Source organism: Schistocerca serialis, chromosome 1 (assembly GCF_023864345.2).
Source record: "Schistocerca serialis cubense isolate TAMUIC-IGC-003099 chromosome 1, iqSchSeri2.2, whole genome shotgun sequence".
Lineage (NCBI taxonomy): Eukaryota > Metazoa > Arthropoda > Insecta > Orthoptera > Acrididae > Schistocerca > Schistocerca serialis.
The window spans coordinates 879,623,661-879,644,867 of NC_064638.1; the positions used below are offsets into that span (position 1 = coordinate 879,623,661).

The window sequence follows — 21,207 nt, forward strand, 5'->3', positions numbered from 1 at the left end:
TGGGCCCATCTGTACTGTGCTGCAAGGTGTCATGGATGCAAAGATGGACCTCGCCATGGATGTCAGGAGTGAAGTTGTGCATCATGCAGCCTATTGCACACAGTTTGAGTAGTAAAAAGACATCCTGTGGCTACACAAAAAGCGTTATTCAAAATGGTGGCATTGCTGTCAGGGTTCCTCCGAGCCATAATCCGTAGGTAGCTGTCATCCACTGCAATAGTCACCCTTGGGCGGCCTGAGCGAGGCATGTCATTGACAGTTCCTATGTCTCTGCATCTCCTCCATGTCCGAACAACATTGCTTTGGTTCACTCCAAGACACCTGGACACTTCCCTTGTTGAGAGCCCTTCCTGCCACAAAGTAACAATGCAGGATGAAATCAAACTATGGTACTGAACGTCTAGGCATGGTTGAACTACAGACATCATGAGCCGTATGCGTCCTTCCTGGTGGAGTGAATGGAAGTAATTGGCTATCAAACCCCCTCCGTCTAACAGGTGCTGCTCATGCATGGTTGTTTACATCTTTGGGCGGATTTTGTGACATCTCTGAACAGTCAAAGAGGCTGTGTATGTGATACAATATCCACAGTCAACATCTATCTTCAGGAATTCTGGGAACCGGGCCGATGCAAAACATTTTTTGATGTGTGTGCATAACATCAGTGGATAAAACCATATCATTATTGTTGGCCAGCAACTTTCATTGGCAGAACATATTTCTCTTTGATCTGTTATAAAAAGGCTACCATGGCCAGATGCAACCTGAAAGATTTATTTGGTAAAGCAATAGCAAACTGCAGTGTGAAAGTGGAATGCATTTGACTGTCAATAAGAGTATGATTGGGTCTATGCCTTGGTAGAAAATGTGTTAAGTGCAAAAAGTCAATAAACTAAAAGCAACAACTTTTCACTTAAATTTTAAGAATTTTAATATACATAAAATGAAGTGAGATATTTTCATATTGGGCAGCAACATGGTTACATCGATTTAGCAACTAACTATGTTCTCTTGTGAACCAGCCCATATCCTTGCCCAAAAAATTAAAATATAGATGAATGGCAGGTTCATGATATGTTAGGAGTACATGTTACAGTAAAGGGAGATTACTGCATGCTATATATGTGGAATTATCTGCTTAATGAATTTCACTTCCAAACATAAAACATGAGACATCTTGGGTTGTCGGGTGTTCTGCCGGATATCAGCGTCGTACTTGCACGATATTTTGGTCACGTAGCTCGTAACCTTCATCAGGTGCAACCTGAGACAGCCTCAGGTCGCACCTGATGAAGGTTACGAGCTACGTGACTGAAATATCGTGCAAGTACGACGCTGATATCCGGCAGAACACCCGACAACCCAAGATGTCATTAGATCGCCGGGAAAGCCTGAAGAGTTACATCAAACATGAGAACTAAAGCTATAGTGAATGTCAGATACCATTAGTTCTTGAAAGCCACTGGCCTGTAGAATATCTATCATTATGTTAGTACGAATTGGAAGTTTCCTTAAATTTAATTTCTGCTGAAAATGAATTATTGTTCGAGTTTAATGACAGAGCCACACGAGGTATACCACTTCCTACTACATCACCAACCACTGTGATAGGCAAATTTTCTAGAAAGTATGTTTCTTATGCCAAGGTTATTAAGCCCAAGCAGTAATTTTTTCACATAGCAATGATGTCAGTATCATCATAAAATATTAATGATAGACAAAGTAAACTAACAGGAGAAGATGAGGCTATGGTGATAGTAATGGTAATGTAATCATTCAGCAAATATAATAAAAGATTACACCAATCCAGGTAATTGTAAAATAAATTAAAGAAACACAACACAAAAAGAGAGGAACTATCAAAATTTTACTTTCTCATGACATTAACATCTACAGCAAATAGCTCTGTGTGAAATGGATACTGTGACTGAGTTAAAATGAAACATAATAGAGAATGGAAAGTGAGTAGAGATTAGTGCATAAAAGAAGTTGATAATTTTGACTAAACAATTTTATTTTTCATTTTCCTCACTGTATATTTATGTATATAACCTGGCAAAATGAAGTGGTTATCTGGCTGTGATGGCAGCATTATAGTGCTTATGCCTGAGAAGAGGGAGAGCAGGCACTAAAAGCATTTAATCAGTATTCCTGCAAGTGGAGTGCTGTTACACACTATATATCTGTATGCACCTCTGAGTGAATTGACTATTAATAACAAGAACAGAAATAGGACATACAGTAAATCTCACCTTGTTTGCTTATGATATTTAATTGGCAATAACCATAAGACCACCTTTCCAATGATATCACTAACTTCCACACTTGAGTATGTTAATTCACCATCTGCTAATTTAGCCATGGACGTAATGCCAGCTCTTTGTTCAAATCCATGCTGACTGATTTTACTATTTTTTCAGTTTGTTCACTTGTTGTAGTATCTCTCCATCAATAGTCATTATGCACTTTTTTGGCATGATACACAGCCTTTCAAGTCTTCTAATGACGTAAAGATAAAAACTAATATCACAGCAGCAAAAGCAAACTGATTGTGTGGCCTAGTAGCTAGCTTTTTTGGCTAGTTATGCTGAGGTCCTGGGTTCAATCCTCAGTGACAACCTCAGATTTTTCTCTCATCGAAAGAGCTGTAAGGACGCACACTCAGCCTTGCAAGGCCAATTGAAAAGCGTCTTGAATATACAAGCAGTGAAATTGATGTGCAAGTTGCTGAACGAGCATTACATTGAAAAGCTTGCTACACGATAGGTGACACATGACATTTATAGCAGTAAAAACATCATGGTTGAGGTATTACAACTATGGATCTTGTTCTTGCAAGATCCCACATCAGATCTGCAGGATTTTTTTCTAGGTCATATGGTCACTGCAGGAACAGAACCACGTTGTTGCAAAAGTTTGTCTATGGAACAAAGAAGTGGAGGTTGATGCTCCTTAAGTAACACCAAAATTTCAGCATTTCTTATCTCTACAAACTTTTAATTTTTTTTCTGTCCATTTCTATATGATGGTTCAAAGTTTTCCTCTTTTTGTAGAGGAGATGTGAACATGAAATGAAACTCTTCATTCAAAGCAATGAAATGTTGTCTGGCACTGTTTTTGACAACAGTTTTTGCACAGTGTCACTTTGCAATATTTATCCACAATGGTGTGTGTATGAATTCACGGTTTATCTAAATAAAACCCTGGCTGTTTTAATTCTGATCCTTCACTTTTTTTGTGCAAAAAATCTAATCTAGTATGTTCTTTTTACAATTATATTCCATCATCCACACACACTGCGTTGTTCATTCCAGTATGTTTTAAAATCAGTTCCCATAGATGGAACAGTTTTTCTCTGATCTTCTGTGCTAACTAAGAAATCCAGTTATGTGCAACAAACATGGTGAAGTTTTCTTTTTTTTTTCCTTTTTTTTGCAGGGTTGACATTTTCTTGTATTGTTAATAATACAGTATCACACAAACTGCTAGTCAATAACACATTTATCTATATCATCAATTAAATTTTAATTAATCTGCTTTGGTGCAGATACTTGAATCCTGCTCCACTCAGCAAGAACATTTATTAGAGGAGGGGGTGGGGGGTGAGACAGATGGAGAACATGTCATGAAATTGCATGTGGTTGCAGAAAATATTTTCTCATGAATCCATGACAGACTGCTGTTAACATCGTTAATATTATTGACAGCAGACATTGAGAATGAGGGAGGTGTGATAGTGCCATTAGTGAAGGCAACGTAAATTTGAGTGGCACAAACAACTTACTATATCCCAGAGAACTGATGGTTACCCACTCACTTCTAGAAGTGTATGACAATTCTGTGATGAATAAATACTCTGTACTTCAGATCAGATTCCTGGAGGGGGGGAGGGGGGGGGGGGGGAAGGAGCAAGTGTAATCTTTCCTTGTGTGGAGGCCTATGTCACTCAAAACTCTGTCCCTCCTTCCATAATCTGCACACTATTGACTTACATAACTTTTGTTTGTCAACATTTGTTTCAACATTACGTTGCCTTCACTAATGGCACTATCACACCTCCCTCATTCTCAATGTCTGCTGTCAATAATATTAACGATGTTAACAGCAGTCTGTCATGGATTCATGAGAAAATATTTTCTGCAACCACTTTTTGAGAGCACTTTTTGCGCTCGTACTGTGAGCTACCAACATGCTCCTCCTTGAATTGGAGCATGGCTGCACCTCGTCACATGAACCGCTACGGTCCTGGGTTACCAGTTCACCTTGCCAAGTAAAACTTACTGACATTTACTATAAATTCATATTTTACACCATAATATGGCTTATTTTAAGTAATATGATTGTAGTTTGAATGGAAAATCCACAATGGGATAATGTCAATATTATGAACACCAGAGAGCAGAGATGTTGAGTTGTAGACAGGCACAGTGAAAAGACTAACATACACATAAGCTTTTAGCCAGAACGCCTTCTTCTGAAGTGGACATAAAACACACACACACACACACACACACACACACACACACACACACTCATGCAAAGATGGCTCATACATGCATAACCACTGTCTCTAGTTGCCAGTACCAGACTATGACCAACTGTTCATGATGGGAGAATGGAATCAATCAGAGTGGTTGGGGGGGAGGGGTGACCTGGGGTGGGATGGAGGAGAGAGTGCAGGATACAGGTGGGGGACAGCAGAGTGCTGCCTTAGGGAGCATACATGGATGAGGTGGAGAGAGGGTATGGCAGCAAGGTGTAGTCACGAGGTTAGATGGAGGGCATGGGGGGCGCAGGTCGGGGCATTGGGTGTGTGGAAAAGGAGAGAAGTAAAAAGACTGTGGGTGTGCTCGAGGAATAGAAGGCTGTGTAGTGCCGGAGTGGGAACAGGGAAGGGGATAGGTGGGTGAAGGACAATGACTAAGGAAGGTTCAGGCCAGGAGGGTTATGGGAATGTAGAGTATATTACAGGAAGAGTTCCCATCTCTGCAATTCAGAAAAGCTGGTTTTGGCAGGAAGTATCCAGATGGCACAGGCTGTGAAGCAGTCATTAAAAAGAAGAATGCTGTATAAGGCAGCGTGCTCAGCAACTGGGCAGTCCAGCTGTTTCTAGGCAACAGTTTGTCAGTGGCCATTCATGCGGACAGACCACTTGTTGGTTGTCATGCCCACATAGAACAAAGCAGGATCACATGACTGGTTTCAGATGAAGCCCTGCCTTTGATGGAATAGGTGATGCCTGTGACTGGATTGGAGTAGGTGGTGGTGGGAGGAAATATGGGCAGGTCTTGCATCTAGGTCTATTACAAGGATATGAGCCATGAAGCAAGGGGTTAGCAGCAGGGGTTGTGTAGCGATGGACGAGGATATTGTAGGTCCGGTGGGCAGTGGAATATCACTGTGGGAGAGATGGGGAAGATAATGGGTGAGACATTCCTGATTTCAGGGCATGATGAGAGGTAGTACAAAACCAGGTGGAGTATGTGATTCAGTTGCTCCAGTCCTGGGTGGTGCTTAGTCACAAGGGGAATGCTCCTCTGTGGCCAGATGGTGGGACTTTGGGAAGTAATGGGTGACTGGAGGTCTGTCTCTGTACAAAGTTGGAAGTGTAATTATGGTATTTCATTTACTTTTTACTTTACACATCCAGTTCCATGGGACCAAATTGAGGAGCAAATCTCCAAGATCATGGAATGTATCAGCATATGAAATTACAACATAAAAGTCTTTGCGAAACCCTTGGTGTATTTCGAGATGGATGTCCTGTCACTATACATGTGACATCCATGAGTGGCTAGGCTGCATGGAAGGTACTTCTTGGCGTGGAATGGGTGGCAGCTGTTGAAATGGAGGTATAGCTGGTGATATGGATGGAGGTACTGATGTAGCCAACTTTGAGCTTGAGGTCAACATCAAGGAAGGTAGCTTGTTGGGTTGAAAAGGACAGGTGAAGTCAATGTGCCCTGAAACAAGGAATATCCTACCCCACAGTGGTATTCTGCCACCCACTGAGCCTACACAATATCTTCATCCATTCCTTCACATCCCCTGCTCCCAACACATTGCCTCCTGGCTCATATCCCTGTAACAGAACTAGATGCAAGACCTGTTCCTTACACCCTGCCACTACGACCTACTCCAGTCCAGTCACAGACATCACCTATCCCATGAAATGAAATGCTGTGTGGCTATGGCCTCCCGTCGGGTAGACCGTTCGCCTGGTGCAAGTCTTTCTAGTTGATGCCACTTCGGCGACTTGCGTGTCGATGGGGATGAAATGATGAATAAGGACGACACAACATGCAGTCCTTGAGTGGAGAAAATCTCCCACCCAGCTGGGAATCGAACCTGGGCCTTTAGGTATTACAGTCAGTCATGCTGACCACTCAGCTACCAGGGGCAGACACCTATCCCATCAAAGGCAAGGCTACCTGTGAATCCAGTCATTCGATCTACAAGCTAAGCTACAACCACTGTGCTTCATTTTGCGTGGGCATGACAACCAACACGCTGTTGTGTCCGCATGATGGCCAACGACAAACAGTGGCCAAGAAAAGTGGACTACTCAGTTTCTGAGCCCACTGCTCAACCCATCGTTCTTCATTTTAATGACTGCTTCACAGCCTATGGCATCTGGATCCTTCCTACCAATGGTAGCTTCTCTGAACTGCACAGGCAGGAACTCTCCCTGCAGTATATCCTATGCTTCCATAACCATCCTGGCATCAGCCTTTGTTAGTCATTGTCCCCTTCCTTGTTCCCAACCCACAGCCTCATATTGTACAAGCCTCTCCCCCAGCCCTCTGCCTTACTGCTCTGCCCTTTCTCCACCTCGTACCTGTATGCTCTCGCAAACAGCACTTTACTGCCCCCACCTGTACCGTGCTTGTGCTCCCCCCCCCCCCCCCCCCCCCCCCCCGCCTCGCCCTCTGTCTTACTGCTCTGTCATTTCTCCACCTCGTACTATGCTCTCGCAAACAGCACTTTACTGCCACCACCTGTACCGTGCTCCCCCCCCCCCCCCCCCCCTCAACCCAGCCTCCTCCTTGCTGCTACCACACAGATGGCTTCTCCCATCATGCACAGTTGCTCACAGTCTGGTCTCGGCACTCAGAGACAGTATATGTTGTCTATTTGAAATGAAGCTCTTCTGGTCAGAAGCTTATGTGTTTAGAAGTTTTTCTGTTGTGCCTGTCTGAGACCCATCATCACCGCTATACAGTCACTAACAATCTATAGTTCTCACAATACTGTCACTGGTTGAATAATAATTTCAAAAGAATTAACTGAAATATACACTGCTCTATTGTTGTGATAGAAATAAAAAGCTGCTTTATGTGGAGCTAAGTGTCAACAGGAAAGGGCATGCCAACAATTGGCAAGGGAGGGTAGCAGTCATGTCACCTTCCCCCCCCCCCCCCTCTCCCCGCCCCTCCTCAAGACTAATCATCTTCATCAACTGAACTCACATCATGCCTATCAGACAGACAGATGGATCAATTCAATATCAGCTTGAAGAAACCCAGATCATGTAATGGATATTGATTTGTGGCATGCATAACCAGAGCAATTTCTCATGAAATCTCAAAACTATTTCGTCTTTCACCGCACAACTAAAATGAAATGACCGCCCTCCACCCTTCTTGCCTACCCAGACTCTGGATATGCTTTTGTCGAAAAAATAGGTAGAGATGGTGGAAACAGCACTATTAAAATTATAAATCACTGTTAGCAGGACAATAAACAAACATTAAATTAGTAGCACAGTACATTTTAGTAGCTAACGAATGGGTGATAATGTACCAATAAATAAATGAAACTCATTAGATACTCTTCTTTTTGGTAGTAGGTGCAGTTTTTTCATTAACTTTACAGAATAAACAGCACACATTCCTAACAGCTTCCAGCCTATTTATTTTGTAGTTGAAAACTTCAACACTATTTCTGCCCCAGCAATATAAAATTTGTGTCTGAGTCTACATTAGAATAAACACCACTATTGGCAATCCAACTGATGACCTCCATTATCTCTAATCACCACGCCTTTGATTTACGTGGGCACTGATTCACTTTCTGAGTGCCAAAATTCTCGGTATTAAGACCACAGAACCTCTCTCTCTTGAGCTGCTGTTACAATGTATGACAGAATACTAATCTTACATCTCCTTCAACCCACTAAAGTGACCACATGCTCCACATCAATGCCCTGAAGTTAAAAATATTGGTACTACTAACTATGCTATGGAAATATGACAGATGAAACCATAGGTTTTAGTTGCCAATAGTGACGAAATATGGGCTCCCTGCTAACAGTCTCTTGAATAAATGCAATAATTTTAGACTGCTAACAAGTTTTTCATATGTCCACTAAAACTTCCAATCACTTGGTGTTTCATCTGCCATTCTATCTCAGTTTACATACAATACTGTAACATATTCCTACAATACCAACCATGGAGAACATTTATTTCCCTTGCCACAAAAGGAATGTCATTTGCTAACAAAAATAAGACAACTGCTCTTGATGGTTGTGAAAGCAGATCATAGTAAACTTTCAGCGACATACTACAGCTGTTCTTCTGTTAGTGAAGTGTAACTGTGTAGAGAACAGCGATCCTGAAAGATAAAAGTTGCATGAATTACAGTGAACACACCAGGAAAATAAAAAGTTTGGGATGTTATGAAGCTGAAACAAAAGAATGATGTTGGTGATAACAAATACTTCAGTTAATGAAGTTTATGCATGCCAAATCCCACTAGCACCTTACTGTTGAGCAAGCCCACAACACAACAGTTACTGCATTTTAAATGCACAAACATTTCTAAACAAACGAGTTTCACTCATAAATTATGCCTTTATAAATAGGTAAGTCATATTATCTGAGCTTCCAATTGTTTTATCTTTCAGCAGGAAATATTTGTTTCAGGTTTTTAATTCTGCCTTTTCTGTTTGGTGAGCTCTTTACCGGTAGGAGTGATATCGACTTCCTTAACCATTTGTCTTTGGGCCACAATAAATAAGTATTTCATCATTTCTGCTGTGCACTGAATATAGAACTTAAGAGGTGTAATCAGTGAAAGCCTACATTGTATGATTAACAGGTGTAGTTCCATTTCCATGGTACAGTTTCAATGAATTAAATTGTTTTTAAAATTCTACACTCCTTACCTTAATGTTTTCTACCCATCCAATTATCATATAAGTAAATGAATATCTGAATACAGCAGAGTGTATTAACCTCCATTTTCTTCATATTTCTCCATTAATTTTGTTTCTTAATAAGTCTTACCATTCAACCGGCAGATAACTAAATACGGATGAAACATACCAATTTCTGTGGTCTTATAGGAGCCAGAGGTATTAACATTATTTTGCTAATTTTATCCACTAAATTTAAATGTTCTCAGTTACTTTTTGGATTGTGATAACCAGCATAACTATGACATCACTGTAATCACTAATCATTACCTCTTCATGACCTGGCGGCTAGGCCACTAGATGGATCTGTAGAAAGACCGACTAGTTTCCCATCACCTCACAAATGAGTTACTTTATTCAAAGCTACAATTATGGAAATGGAAATCACTACACCATGAACATCTTAATCAAATGTTACCAAACTGATACTACAATATTTCTAAGCATGTGGGGAAATGTTGATTAAAATTTGATCCTTATGCTGGCTTATTTTCAGTGTAAAAAATCCATTTCTATGAATGAATAATGAAGTGAAAACATGATAGCTTTGGGAGTATTTACTTTTACTGGAAACATTCAAGTGGAGATCACAACTTATTACATCCAGATGAACATGCAAGTGTAGCTTATCACCATTTTTCTGACTTTGGGTAGGACGGACCATGGAAATGAATTATATAGAACCACCATACTGACAGATTACACAGTTGTCTGTAGTGCAAGGACTACAGGGTGAATGATGGACTCAGGGCAACAGTGTGATAAAAAGAGTTAAGAGTCCTTCCACAAGGACAACACCACAAGAACACAAAAGGATGGTCAGATTGTTCAAGAGGCTCTGACAAACAAATCAATGAGAACATCTAAAATCTGGGCAGAAGTGATGTTTGAGTGTCACCATGGGCTGTTGGGAACAGATTATCGGTAGATGATTTCAATCATGAGTTGGCATGCATAATTTACTGCTGATATCACGCACAGACAACAGACACGTGTAAAGTGTAGAGCCAGGTCAACTGGAAAGTTGTGTGGCATTTTGTGGCTGTATGGTGCAGAACCACAGCCAAATGGAAAATTCTGTGGAACTTTGTGGCATTTAGCTATGAATCTCACTTCTGTCTTTGGTGGCAGGTTTGTCACCAACCTGCCCGAAAGTGACCTCGTAAAAGACCACAGCAAGCTGTGATTCTTGAGCCCGATATCTCTCTAATGTCTGGAATCTGTCTTTCTCTCTCTCTCTCTGTCTCTCTCTGTCTCTCTCTTGAAGCAACCTTGAGGAATGAGTGGATCCTTGATTGGACTGTCCATCTTGTAAATTGTCACCCACAGAGAATGTGTGGGATTACACAGGAAATTATATGCTTTCATATCAGCTTCCAGCCAGTTTGTTTAACAGGCATGACAAGCAATTCCTCAATTTTACTTTTGGAGGCTGTTTTTTTTCATGATCCAATGAATATAGGAGAGTATTTATGCCCATGGGGAACCAGACTTCATATTGATGGTTATGGACATCAGTTCAGAATGGAATGGCATGTAATATCTGTTATATGATGACCATTTCTACACAGTTTGATAAACATCAGACTGAAGTTTTATGGTGTAACACTTTCCAATTCTGTCAGTGTGTTTCCACAAAACGTTTTTGCTCTCTCTTAGTATAAAAATCACACATATCCTAGTCAAATTATTTTCTCATCTTACACACAATCATTTGAGGCAATTCACAGAACAAGTCATTACATAATTCTCGGAAAGATGAGGAGAATTTTAAAATTAAAAGACAAAAAAACTATAAAAATTATAAAACAAAATATTTGTGAAAGAGTGTACAAATAACAATACCGTGAAAGGCTGTAAACTACAGCCAGGAATCTTTTACACAATAAAATAAGTGTGTTGAAGAATGTTGCTAACATACAATAATATGCATCAAATTTTTCATCAACAGCCGAAAGTCCAATCAACAAAGTTCAGGAGATGTGGCAGACCACTGTGCAGCTTGTCCACAATAAGTTGGCAATTCCTTTGGTGGCTGTCAGGAATTGCAGTAGGCATGTCTTTCTCCACATTAGCACTGCTGTGGTGCTGTGGGGGGAGGAATGGTGACCAGAAGGCAACATCAACTTCTTCCTGGAGTACTGGCACCATTACCCTTAACAATGCATACAGTAATACTTCGCATCCAGAGGCAGCTTAATGTTACTGCATTTTGAGACAATTTAATATCTTTCAATCAATGCCAGTTTTCTATGTTTCTGGCAGCACCAGTAAAATCATCATCTTACCGTGTACAAGCCACACAGTCACAAAACAATACTGTTCACATGGAAAATGGCTAAGTCTCACATCTGCCATTCTCAGCATGTACAGCCACATCATAAGCTGTGGCAACATTTTTGCCCTGTTAATGGTCATGATGCGTTACGGCAGCGACATATTATCATATCAGCAATATGTACTATACATAACACGGTAAATAATACCAATTAAACATTACACGTGGAAGTATAGGACCACAGACTTACTAAATAAAAACTAGACCGCGCATTGGCGCTAGTGTCGCGTCCCCACATTGAACGTGATGGAAGCTGCCATTTGCAGGGAAACAGTGCGTAAACATGGTTCGTTCATGTGCTGCTTTTAATTGTAACAGTAAGACTGGAAGCAAAGACGAAGGCGGAAACAATGTTACATCGAGAAATAATACATCATTAGCGTTTGTTTTTATTTAGGCTTCCCCTTACAAATGATTTTCCAAATCGGAAATGGATGGTTGCTACTCGGAGAGAGAACTTCCAACCGACAGCAAATCATTTGCTGTGCTCTCTTCATTTTGAAGAGAATTGTTACATGGAAAATTATGTAAATAGACGTCAACTGAAGGACGATGCTATACCGACAGTATTTGGATTTCCAACTCATTTGAAAAAGATGTAGTCTCCTGGAAATCGTGCAATATAGGCCTAGGTTAAATAGAGTGGAAATACTGTCACAGTGTGTATAATTTTGAATGTTCCTCTTCCAAGTTATCAAGGCAAGGAAACCTCCAAAGCCAAGAAATGTTGAGACAGTAGAAAACGTGTGTGTGGATGTGCACGTTTCTGGTTACACTGGAGACTACAATTATTCATTTCCATCAAGTCCAAGTAAGCTGAAGGAAAAATTCGAAAAAATTGAAGAAAGGAAGGAAGTAAAAATTGTGCAATATAAGACTAAGTTAAATACAATGAACAAAAAGTGCAAAAGACAGACGCAGAATATTTGCAAATTAGCAAATATTTAAGAAGAACTGAAACCTAAAAACTTAGTAAACGATAAAGTAATCTCGCTTATTAACGCTACTCACAGTGACATGTTATTGGAGGTCTTAGATAGAAGCAAAAACAATTCACAGCAATATTCGGATGGGTTAAAAGCTTTTGCTATAACTTTAGACAATACTGTGCTAAACAAAAGTAAGCATGCAAAATGGCAGAAAGCAAACAGAACCTGACAGGAAAATTATGTGAATTAAATGATAATCGTACTGGCTGCTATTTAAAAAGTTCCATGTAATTATCTAATGCAAATAACTCGATGTAAACTCGCTCCACCTTGTCAGGAAAGAGCCTTACATTCTTAAATTTCGCGTCTCTATGCAGACGTATTTCGGAAATTAGGAAAGTTCTTTCATTTAAGCACACTTTTAAAATATACTCGAATACTCAGTATTTTTTTAAACAGACATGTGTTTAATTTGTGCTTCAATTTGCTCTTGTTGCGTCACATATACTTCAGATCACAACCCCAATACTAGGTTCATCCCTGCAAATGGCGGCGATCAGCTGCTTCAATTGGGGGACAGTTGCCTCGCTTTTCCGCTACGGCGTGGTAGGGGCTTGTGTAGGACCAACAGTGCAGTACAGATTGACTGGCAGCACTAGATGCTGTCCAAAGGAGGTGTTAATGTCACTGTCTGCACTGTGAGCAACATTTGTTATGTCCTTGTTATACTAGGTGACAATGGCCTTTCTGTGGTAACTTCTCTTGTCTTGTGAGTACACCTATTGTCGTATTTACTCGAATCTAAGCCGCAATTTTTTTCCGGTTTTTGTTATCCAAAAAACCGCCGGCGGTTTAGAATCATGTGCAAAGTAAGCGGAAGTTCTAAAAAATGTTGGTAGGTGCCGCCACAACTAACTTCTGCCGTCGAACATACGTAGCGTTACACAGGCATGCTTTGCAGGCACAAAGATAAATACTGGCGCCAAAACCTCTGCGTCAGTAAATAAATTTAAAAAAAGGTAGAAAACGAGCTTTTTTTTTCTCCGACCCGAGTTTCGACCACTACATTTTCATACATTATCCAACGAAGTAAACAGAAATTCCGTATTGTTCATTTTCGAATGTCGCAGCCTTTCAAATATTCATAACAACAAAAATAAACTTCTTTACACAAAAATACCAACAATGCACAAGGCTTTAGGATTGTTGCACGAGCTGATACGCTGGGGCTCGTTAACATTTCACGTAGCGGAACCCATTGCTTCGTGCAATTTTGTGAAGTGCTTGTTGATATTAGTGAACCATAATGAAGAGCTTTCATTATAGTGCCAAATTCAAGAGGGGAGTTATTTCTTCTGCTGAACAAAGTTCTAATCGTGCTGCAGGTCAGTGATATGGGATTGATGAGAGCAACGTCAGGCGATGGCGAGTGCAGAGAGACAAATTATTTGAATGATCAACAGGAAAGCATTTAGTGGGCCAAAGTGTGGTCGATACCATGCACTAGAAGTGATTTTAAATGAATTTATTAAGGAACAGCGCCAGAAATTCCTACCGGTGAACGCCGAAATTTTAAAAATTAAGGCACATGAAATTGTTAGAAAGAAAAAAATCGAAAATTTTAAGGCCAGTCGCAGCTGGATCTGTTTATGAAGCGCTGAGGTTTTTCACTTCGGTGGCGAACTTAATCAGGGGGTGAAAAACAGCGGATGTCAATCATGCTTGCACAGCTGATGGACATAAATTATCCCCATTCATTGTTTTCAAGCCAAAGACTTTACCGAAATCGGAAGTGTTTCCAAAAATTGTAATTGTAAGAGCAAACGAAACGGTGGTTTTCGGACATGGTGCGCGAGTAATACCAACAGACTGCGTAAACCAAGCAGCAACAAAGAATCGAGTGTTAGTGATTCAGAATCATGACTGATATTTTAAACATTTCGTATAAGATGTACTACAAACCTAATAAAACTTTGTTTTAAATTTCAGCATTTAATTTCCAAGTTATTTTCATTCTTATTTTATGAGTATTGCTACTCTGAATTGCACAGGATAGAAAAGCGTGGAGATCTGCATCAAACCAGTCTACGGACTGAAGACAACAACAACACACACTGCATTTGAAGTCATCACTAAAAATCTGCTAGGAAAATCCGACTGGCAAGACTGTTGGGATATGCCTAACTCTACGTTCTGAATTTTTTCGTACCTGTGACAAGAGATGGTTGCAAATAAGAACTTTTATGAGTCGTAACTCACATGCAGTATTCTCTTCGCCATAAAAATAATGCGAATGTAAACATTATGCCATGTTTTCTTTCGTGTTTGCTGCTATCTTATTTAAATCACGTCTGCATACTAAATTACGAAACTAGAGTGAGACAACAGCAAACGCGGAAGAATAGACATATCATGTTATGTTTATATTCGTATTCTTATACTGAATAGTGATACACTCTATGTAGCAACCTTGAGTGATACAGTCAGAAATGAAGCACGGCAACTGACTAGATTTTTAAATCTAAGATGACTCTAATTTCTGTGCAGAATGTAATGCACTAAAAAGGCGTCTGCAAAGATTTTCAAACGGAGAAAAATTTTCGTGAACCTCTCGTTCAGAATATCTTCTATTATACACAGTCTATATTATTTGGTTCTTTTTGATCATTACCAATGGAAGCAGCAGTGTAAGTAACAACAAATAGCGGTCTCTTGCCATTGTTTCGCTAATGAGACAATTCCTATCTTTTTCTTTTGTTGTAAGCTGCGGCAGCGCGCACAAAAGCAAGCCATGCCGCGAGCGGCGACATGTCGTAAATGCTCATTATCAGAATGCGACAAACAATGCAGGACACAGAACAATAATGCATTTTCAGCTTAGAGTGACGTAAACACCTATAACAAAGAGAACGGCACTTACCAGATCAAAGCAAAATAAGCAATCGATTCAAACCAGACGAAGCACGTGAAAAAGGAAGGGTACCCGTATAAATACGCACAGAGCGCCTTACGCATAGCAAAGCTTAACTGCTAAGCTTACGACTGAAACCAAACTGCTGTAGCTGTATCATCCATTCGATCTAAATTGTGTCGCATGTTACAATGGAGCAACTTTGTTTCGATTTAGAGGTGCGGTCTAAAACTTTTCTCTCCCCTTGAATTTCTAGTCTCAAATTTCAGGTGCGGCTTCGATTCGGGAAATTTTTTTTCCTTGATTTCGAGTCTCATGTTTCATGTGCGGCGTAGATTCGAGTAAATACGGTAAGTTTGGTGACAATATTATTGTGCTAATACTTGATGGGCATCATATTTCATTTGTGTGATAGACAAAGCAAGAGAAAACCACGTCAACATCATCAGTTTATTACTGTATGGAATTCATGGGACCATTTAAAATGCATTTTCCCTGGTGGGCAAAAACCCAGGTCAAGCAGTAATCTTGTTTTGTATGAGAAGGTTATTTGGAGCAGCCTACTTGAAAGCAGTAACAATGGAAAAATGGCCTCTGACAACTGTATTTTAAATTTTATTTATTGATTTATTACTAATTAACACTTAACACACGTAAAAATGACAAAAGCACAAACAAGACAGTTTGAATCGAAATAGAAATAGTGTCCTGACATGAGAAACTCTGAGAAAACACTCAGTATTGACCAATATAAGAAAAGGTAAAACCCAAAGTAATAATCTCTTCCTTATTGCCTCTCCAACATTTTCTGTACAAAAAAAAATTCTTTTTCAAGGTAACATTCTTCGGAAGCCCATATATAGCATTCTATTCACTGTGCCCATTTCTCTACGTTATTCTTCTCAGAGATAACCACTGCAGACAGACTCTCAATGACTGGAAGATTATGTTATCTGTGTTTTTCTTTTTCAAGAACAAAACTTTCATTTCTGTCTCCTTTAATTCTCCTACAGCTTTCTTTTCTTTTAATTGTTTCACATATTCTCAATGTGGAGAACATGTTTGTTATTGAACAGATTAAGAATGTGCTGATTTTGCTACAGGTGGTGGCTCTTGATGTGATCTGCTGATTTTGGCAGCTGACTGGATACCATTTGGGCTCATATTTTCTCTTTTGTTTGTGTCTTGTATGTCAAATTCCTGGCGTATTGTAAAGTCATTTATCCATTTCTGGTCACAGTGAGGTTGAACACTGCATGTGGAAGCTGCTCCATGTGCACTGAAACCATGATACTGGACGAGTACTAGGATGCTATCTCTCATGGCCTGTTATGCTGACAAATCCTGGCAGTAAACGACTTTCATATACCTGTCTGTTATGACATACACTAAAGTCCCAAAGAAACTGGTATAGGCATGCACATTCAAATACAGATATATGTAAACAGGCAGAATACGGCGCTGCAGTTGGCAACGCCTATATAAGACATGTGTCAGGCACAATTGTTTAGTTCGTTTACTGCTGCTACAATGGCAGGTTATCAAGATTTAAGTGAGTTTGAATGTGGTGTTACAGATGGTGCATGAGTGATGGGACACAGCATCTCTGAGGTAATGACGAAGTGGGATTTACCCATATGACCATTTCACGAATGTACCGTGAATATCAAGAAGCCGGTAAAACGTCAATTCTCCAACACATGCCACGGCCGGAAAAAGATCCCCCAAGAATGGGACCAATGATGACTGAAGAGAATTGTTCAACATGATAGAAGTGCTAACGTTCCGCAAATTGCTACAGTTTTCAAAGTTGGGCCATCAACAAGTGTCAGTGTGTGAATGATTCAATAAAACATCATTGATACGGGCTTTCAGAGCCCAAGGCATATTCGTGTATCCTTGATAACTGCATGAGACAAAGCTTTATGCCTCGCCTGGGCCCATCAACACCAGCATTGTACTGCTGATGACTGGAAACATGTTGCCTGGTCAAACGAGTCTCGTTTCAAATTGTATCCACCAGATGGATGTGTACGGGTATGGAGACAACCTCATGAATCCATGGACCCTGCATGTCAGCAGGAGGTCTTCAAGATGGTGGACGTTCTGTAATGGCATGTGTGTGTGGGGAGGGGGGGGGGGGGGGCGTGCAGTTGTAGTGATATGGGACCCCTGATATGTCTAGATACAACTATGATAGGTGACACACACGTAAGCACCCTGTATGATCATCTGCATTCATTCACGTCCACTGTGCATTCCGAAGGACTTGGGCAACTCCTGCAGGACAATGTGACACCCCATATGTCCAGTATTGCTACAGGGTGGCTTCAGGAACACTCTACTGAGTTTAAACACTTCCACTGGCCAGCAAATACCCCACACATGAACATTATTGATCCTATCTGGGATGCCTTGCAACAGGCTGTTTCGAAGAGATCTCCACCCCCTTGTACTCTTATGGATTTATGAACAGCCCTGCAGGATTCATGGTGTCAGTTCTCTCCAGCACCACTTCAGACATTAGTCAAGTCCATGCCATGCCGTGTTGCGGCACTTCTGCTTGCTCGCAAGGGCCCTACATGATATTAGGCAGGTGTACTAGTTTCTTTTGCTATTCAGTGTATATTTACTATTAAAAACAGTCTTGATCATGATTTATTTATCAAGGTGACCGGTTTCGACCACTACTGTGCTCATCTTCAGACCTACAAGTTGTATACAAAGCTCTAATTAGAGGGCTACATACATTAAAGAAAATACATAAAGTTATAAAGCTATAAAACGCTGAATTACCATTGAGTAGGAACCTCTTTCTGTTGGCGAATCACTACTGGAGAAACCAGTGCACGTCTTACTATATATAATGGAGGCTCCACCCACTTCTGACTGCCTGATGTCATTACTAACCAATGAGTTATAAGTCAAATTACAATTTAAAATTTCTTAGTTAAAAGAACATTGTCAAGAATTAAAAATAAATACACACTAAACTTAGCTTATTAAACAGCTATTGTCAATTAAGAAGCATTAAAAATATTTAAATATGTAGTTGGGAATTTTCGGCAATTTCAGAAGTATGACTGAAAGTGTTTGTATTTTGGTGAAGGACTGCAGCAACGGGTATAGCACTAAGTTACTAAATAATTGCTATTTGGGACAAAGTATTCATTACGACAGAAACAAGAGAGATCTTAAACTGTGGAATATTAACCCATAGAAAAGAGTTGTCAAAGTCAGAAATCCGTGTGTGACAAACGAACGCAAAACAGGAACTGGTTTCGGCTGCAACTACATTATCGATATCGGCATCTTACGGGCGAATCGAGACTAAGGAGGAGGCGCAGAAGGAAAATCTTAACAATCTTTACCAACGAAAGAAGTTGGAAAGAAGCCTGCTGCCACATCTTTGCACTGGCTTTTGTCCTCACCATGGCAACCACTAGTTCGACTATCCACTTTACAACTACTTCAGTGAAAAAAGCCTGCTGCCTCATCTTTGCAACGGCGTCCAACTTCACCATGGCAACCAGTGGTTCCAAATGGTTCACTGACAGGCCTAGAGAGGGCAACCCATGTACTGCCAAACCGAAGTTCATTTTCCTACATATTTAAATATTTTTAATGCTTCTTAATTGACAATAGTTGTTTAATAAGCTAAGTTTAGTGTGTATTTATTTTTAATTCTTGACAATGTTCTTTTGACTAAGAAATTTTAAATTGTAATTTGACTTATAACTCATTGGTTAGTAATGACATCATGCAGTCAGAAGTGGGTGGAGCCTCCATTATATATAGTAAGACGTGCACTGGTTTCTCCAGTAGTGATTCTCCAACAGAAAGAGGTTCCTACTCAATGGTAATTCAGCGTTTTATAGCTTTATAACTTTATGTATTTTCTTTAATGTATGTAGCCCTCTAATTAGAGCTTCGTGTACAACTTGTAGGTCTGAAGATGAGCACAGTAGTGGTCGAAACCGGTCACCTTGATAAATAAATCGTGATCAAGACTGTTTTCAATAGTAAATATTTATAAGACATTGATCACTGCTGTTCCCGTAATGCATTCAAAAGTATTCAGTGTATATCAGTGTGATTAACATTCGGGATACCTCCACTGTATTCATATTATGCTTGCAACACATCAATAGACTATACTCAACTTACTAGACCCAGTACCTGGGCCGTACCACACAGTAATCCCATGACACCGTTAAGTTTTGATGGTACATTTTTCAACTTTATTATAAGTACAGAAAGCATGTTCCTCAATATCAAGCTTACTGGTAATCAGATCATCAAGGTAGCACACATGGGCCCTTTGGGTGGTTACTGATAATACCTCGCAATGCATTGAATTCAAATTTGTACTGATAATTTGCAGCAGCAACACCATGAAAATTGGCAGATCTCATGTGTATGTTCATGCCATTTCATAAAAATGTGACCTTTTCCATGACTGAAACATTATGGAAGATATATATGGTAGCATTTTTTGTAAAAAGTCTGCTATCATCACAAGTGCTGTGTTGAGACCATGCGCTTACTCAGCCAGCTACCGACAACACAGATAGGTTACATGGGCACGGGCCTTACAGCACCAGTTCTTCATATGGCAGGCAAGCGATGGCCCTACTCTGCCCAGCCATCAGTCGGCACCCCAAATGCCACCAAAGATCATTGGCCCTGTGGACCTTTTCTCCTCTGTAAGCCATGTGACTGAAGGTAGAAACTGCAGTATCCTGGCACCCGGGCAGTATTTACGCTGGTACTTGGACTACCATTGAGCACTTTGCACTGGGGAGTTTCCTGCACCAGGCATCAATTGCAAAAGCACTACCACAATCAGGGTCTCACTCCGGAGCAACTGCTATGATGATGCAACCACCCACATTGAGTTGCCAGCTATGGACCTACACCATCCATGGCCTCTGCACTGAAGAGACATGGCCTGCAACATCGAGACCAGAACTGGACGTTGTAATATTTGTCTTTGGGATACATCGACAATACGCCAAACTTAAATTTTGGTGTATTCTTCCGGGACTTTAACATCTATATATCCCTTCTGGAATTTGATTGTGTCCTGCTTAGTATATGAACATAACTGGAAATGGAACTTGGAACTTTCAATTTACCGGGACATTTGCAGGCCTTCAGGTTTTAGATATTACTATTGTTCATCCAATTCAAGATGTGACTTGTTTTCAGTTATTGTGTTCCAAACTAACTCCCATCAAATAAGATTGTTTATGTGTATTGCAAACATCATATTCGTTTTATACCTGGGCATTTTTCCTGTGCTGCCTTTGGTGTACATATCAAACAGAATATCAGAATTAATAAGAAATTATTATCCAGTGAGAACCAGATTTAGGACGGCTGAGATAAAGATGGAAATACCAATAATTTCAACCAAGAGGGTACAACAGGCAAACCCTACATCAAGCAGAGAGAAGAAAAAGAAATACATGAATACCATTTAAAAAATCTACACTACAGCTTGGACAGAATCATGAGTGTAAAGAAACACATTTTGCGTATAAATTATTGTAATTCTCAGTGAGGGTAAGCACTAAGTATCAACAGAAGAAAGTACAAAGGAAAATGGAATCTCTGTATACAGTTATGCTCAGAATATTGTAAGATTACGAACAACCTGCCCACTACATACATAGAGAGATAAAAATACAGGAGGTATATTTGAAGGTCACGTAAATGACAGGTTGCTGCAGGGTGGCCAGATAAGGTCACTACACAAGCACTGTGGTGAGCTCCAAGTTACTGCAGAGAGCAGGAGAAGAGGTGTGGAGCAGGGCAACAGACCACT

At 40.2% G+C, this 21,207-nt stretch overlaps 1 protein-coding gene across 2 annotated transcripts in view; it reads right to left on the bottom strand.

Annotated features, from left to right (window-relative positions):
- The window catches only part of LOC126410881 (glutathione S-transferase theta-1-like), a 129,366-nt gene that overhangs the window by 45,822 nt on the left and 62,337 nt on the right, over positions 1-21,207 (bottom strand). For both annotated transcript variants that reach the window (XM_050081322.1, XM_050081320.1), the window contains exon 3: positions 8,453-8,616. In XM_050081322.1, coding sequence (XP_049937279.1) covers positions 8,453-8,564 — 112 coding nt within the window. In that variant the 5' untranslated portion in view covers positions 8,565-8,616. The remainder of the gene's footprint in view (positions 1-8,452; positions 8,617-21,207) is intronic.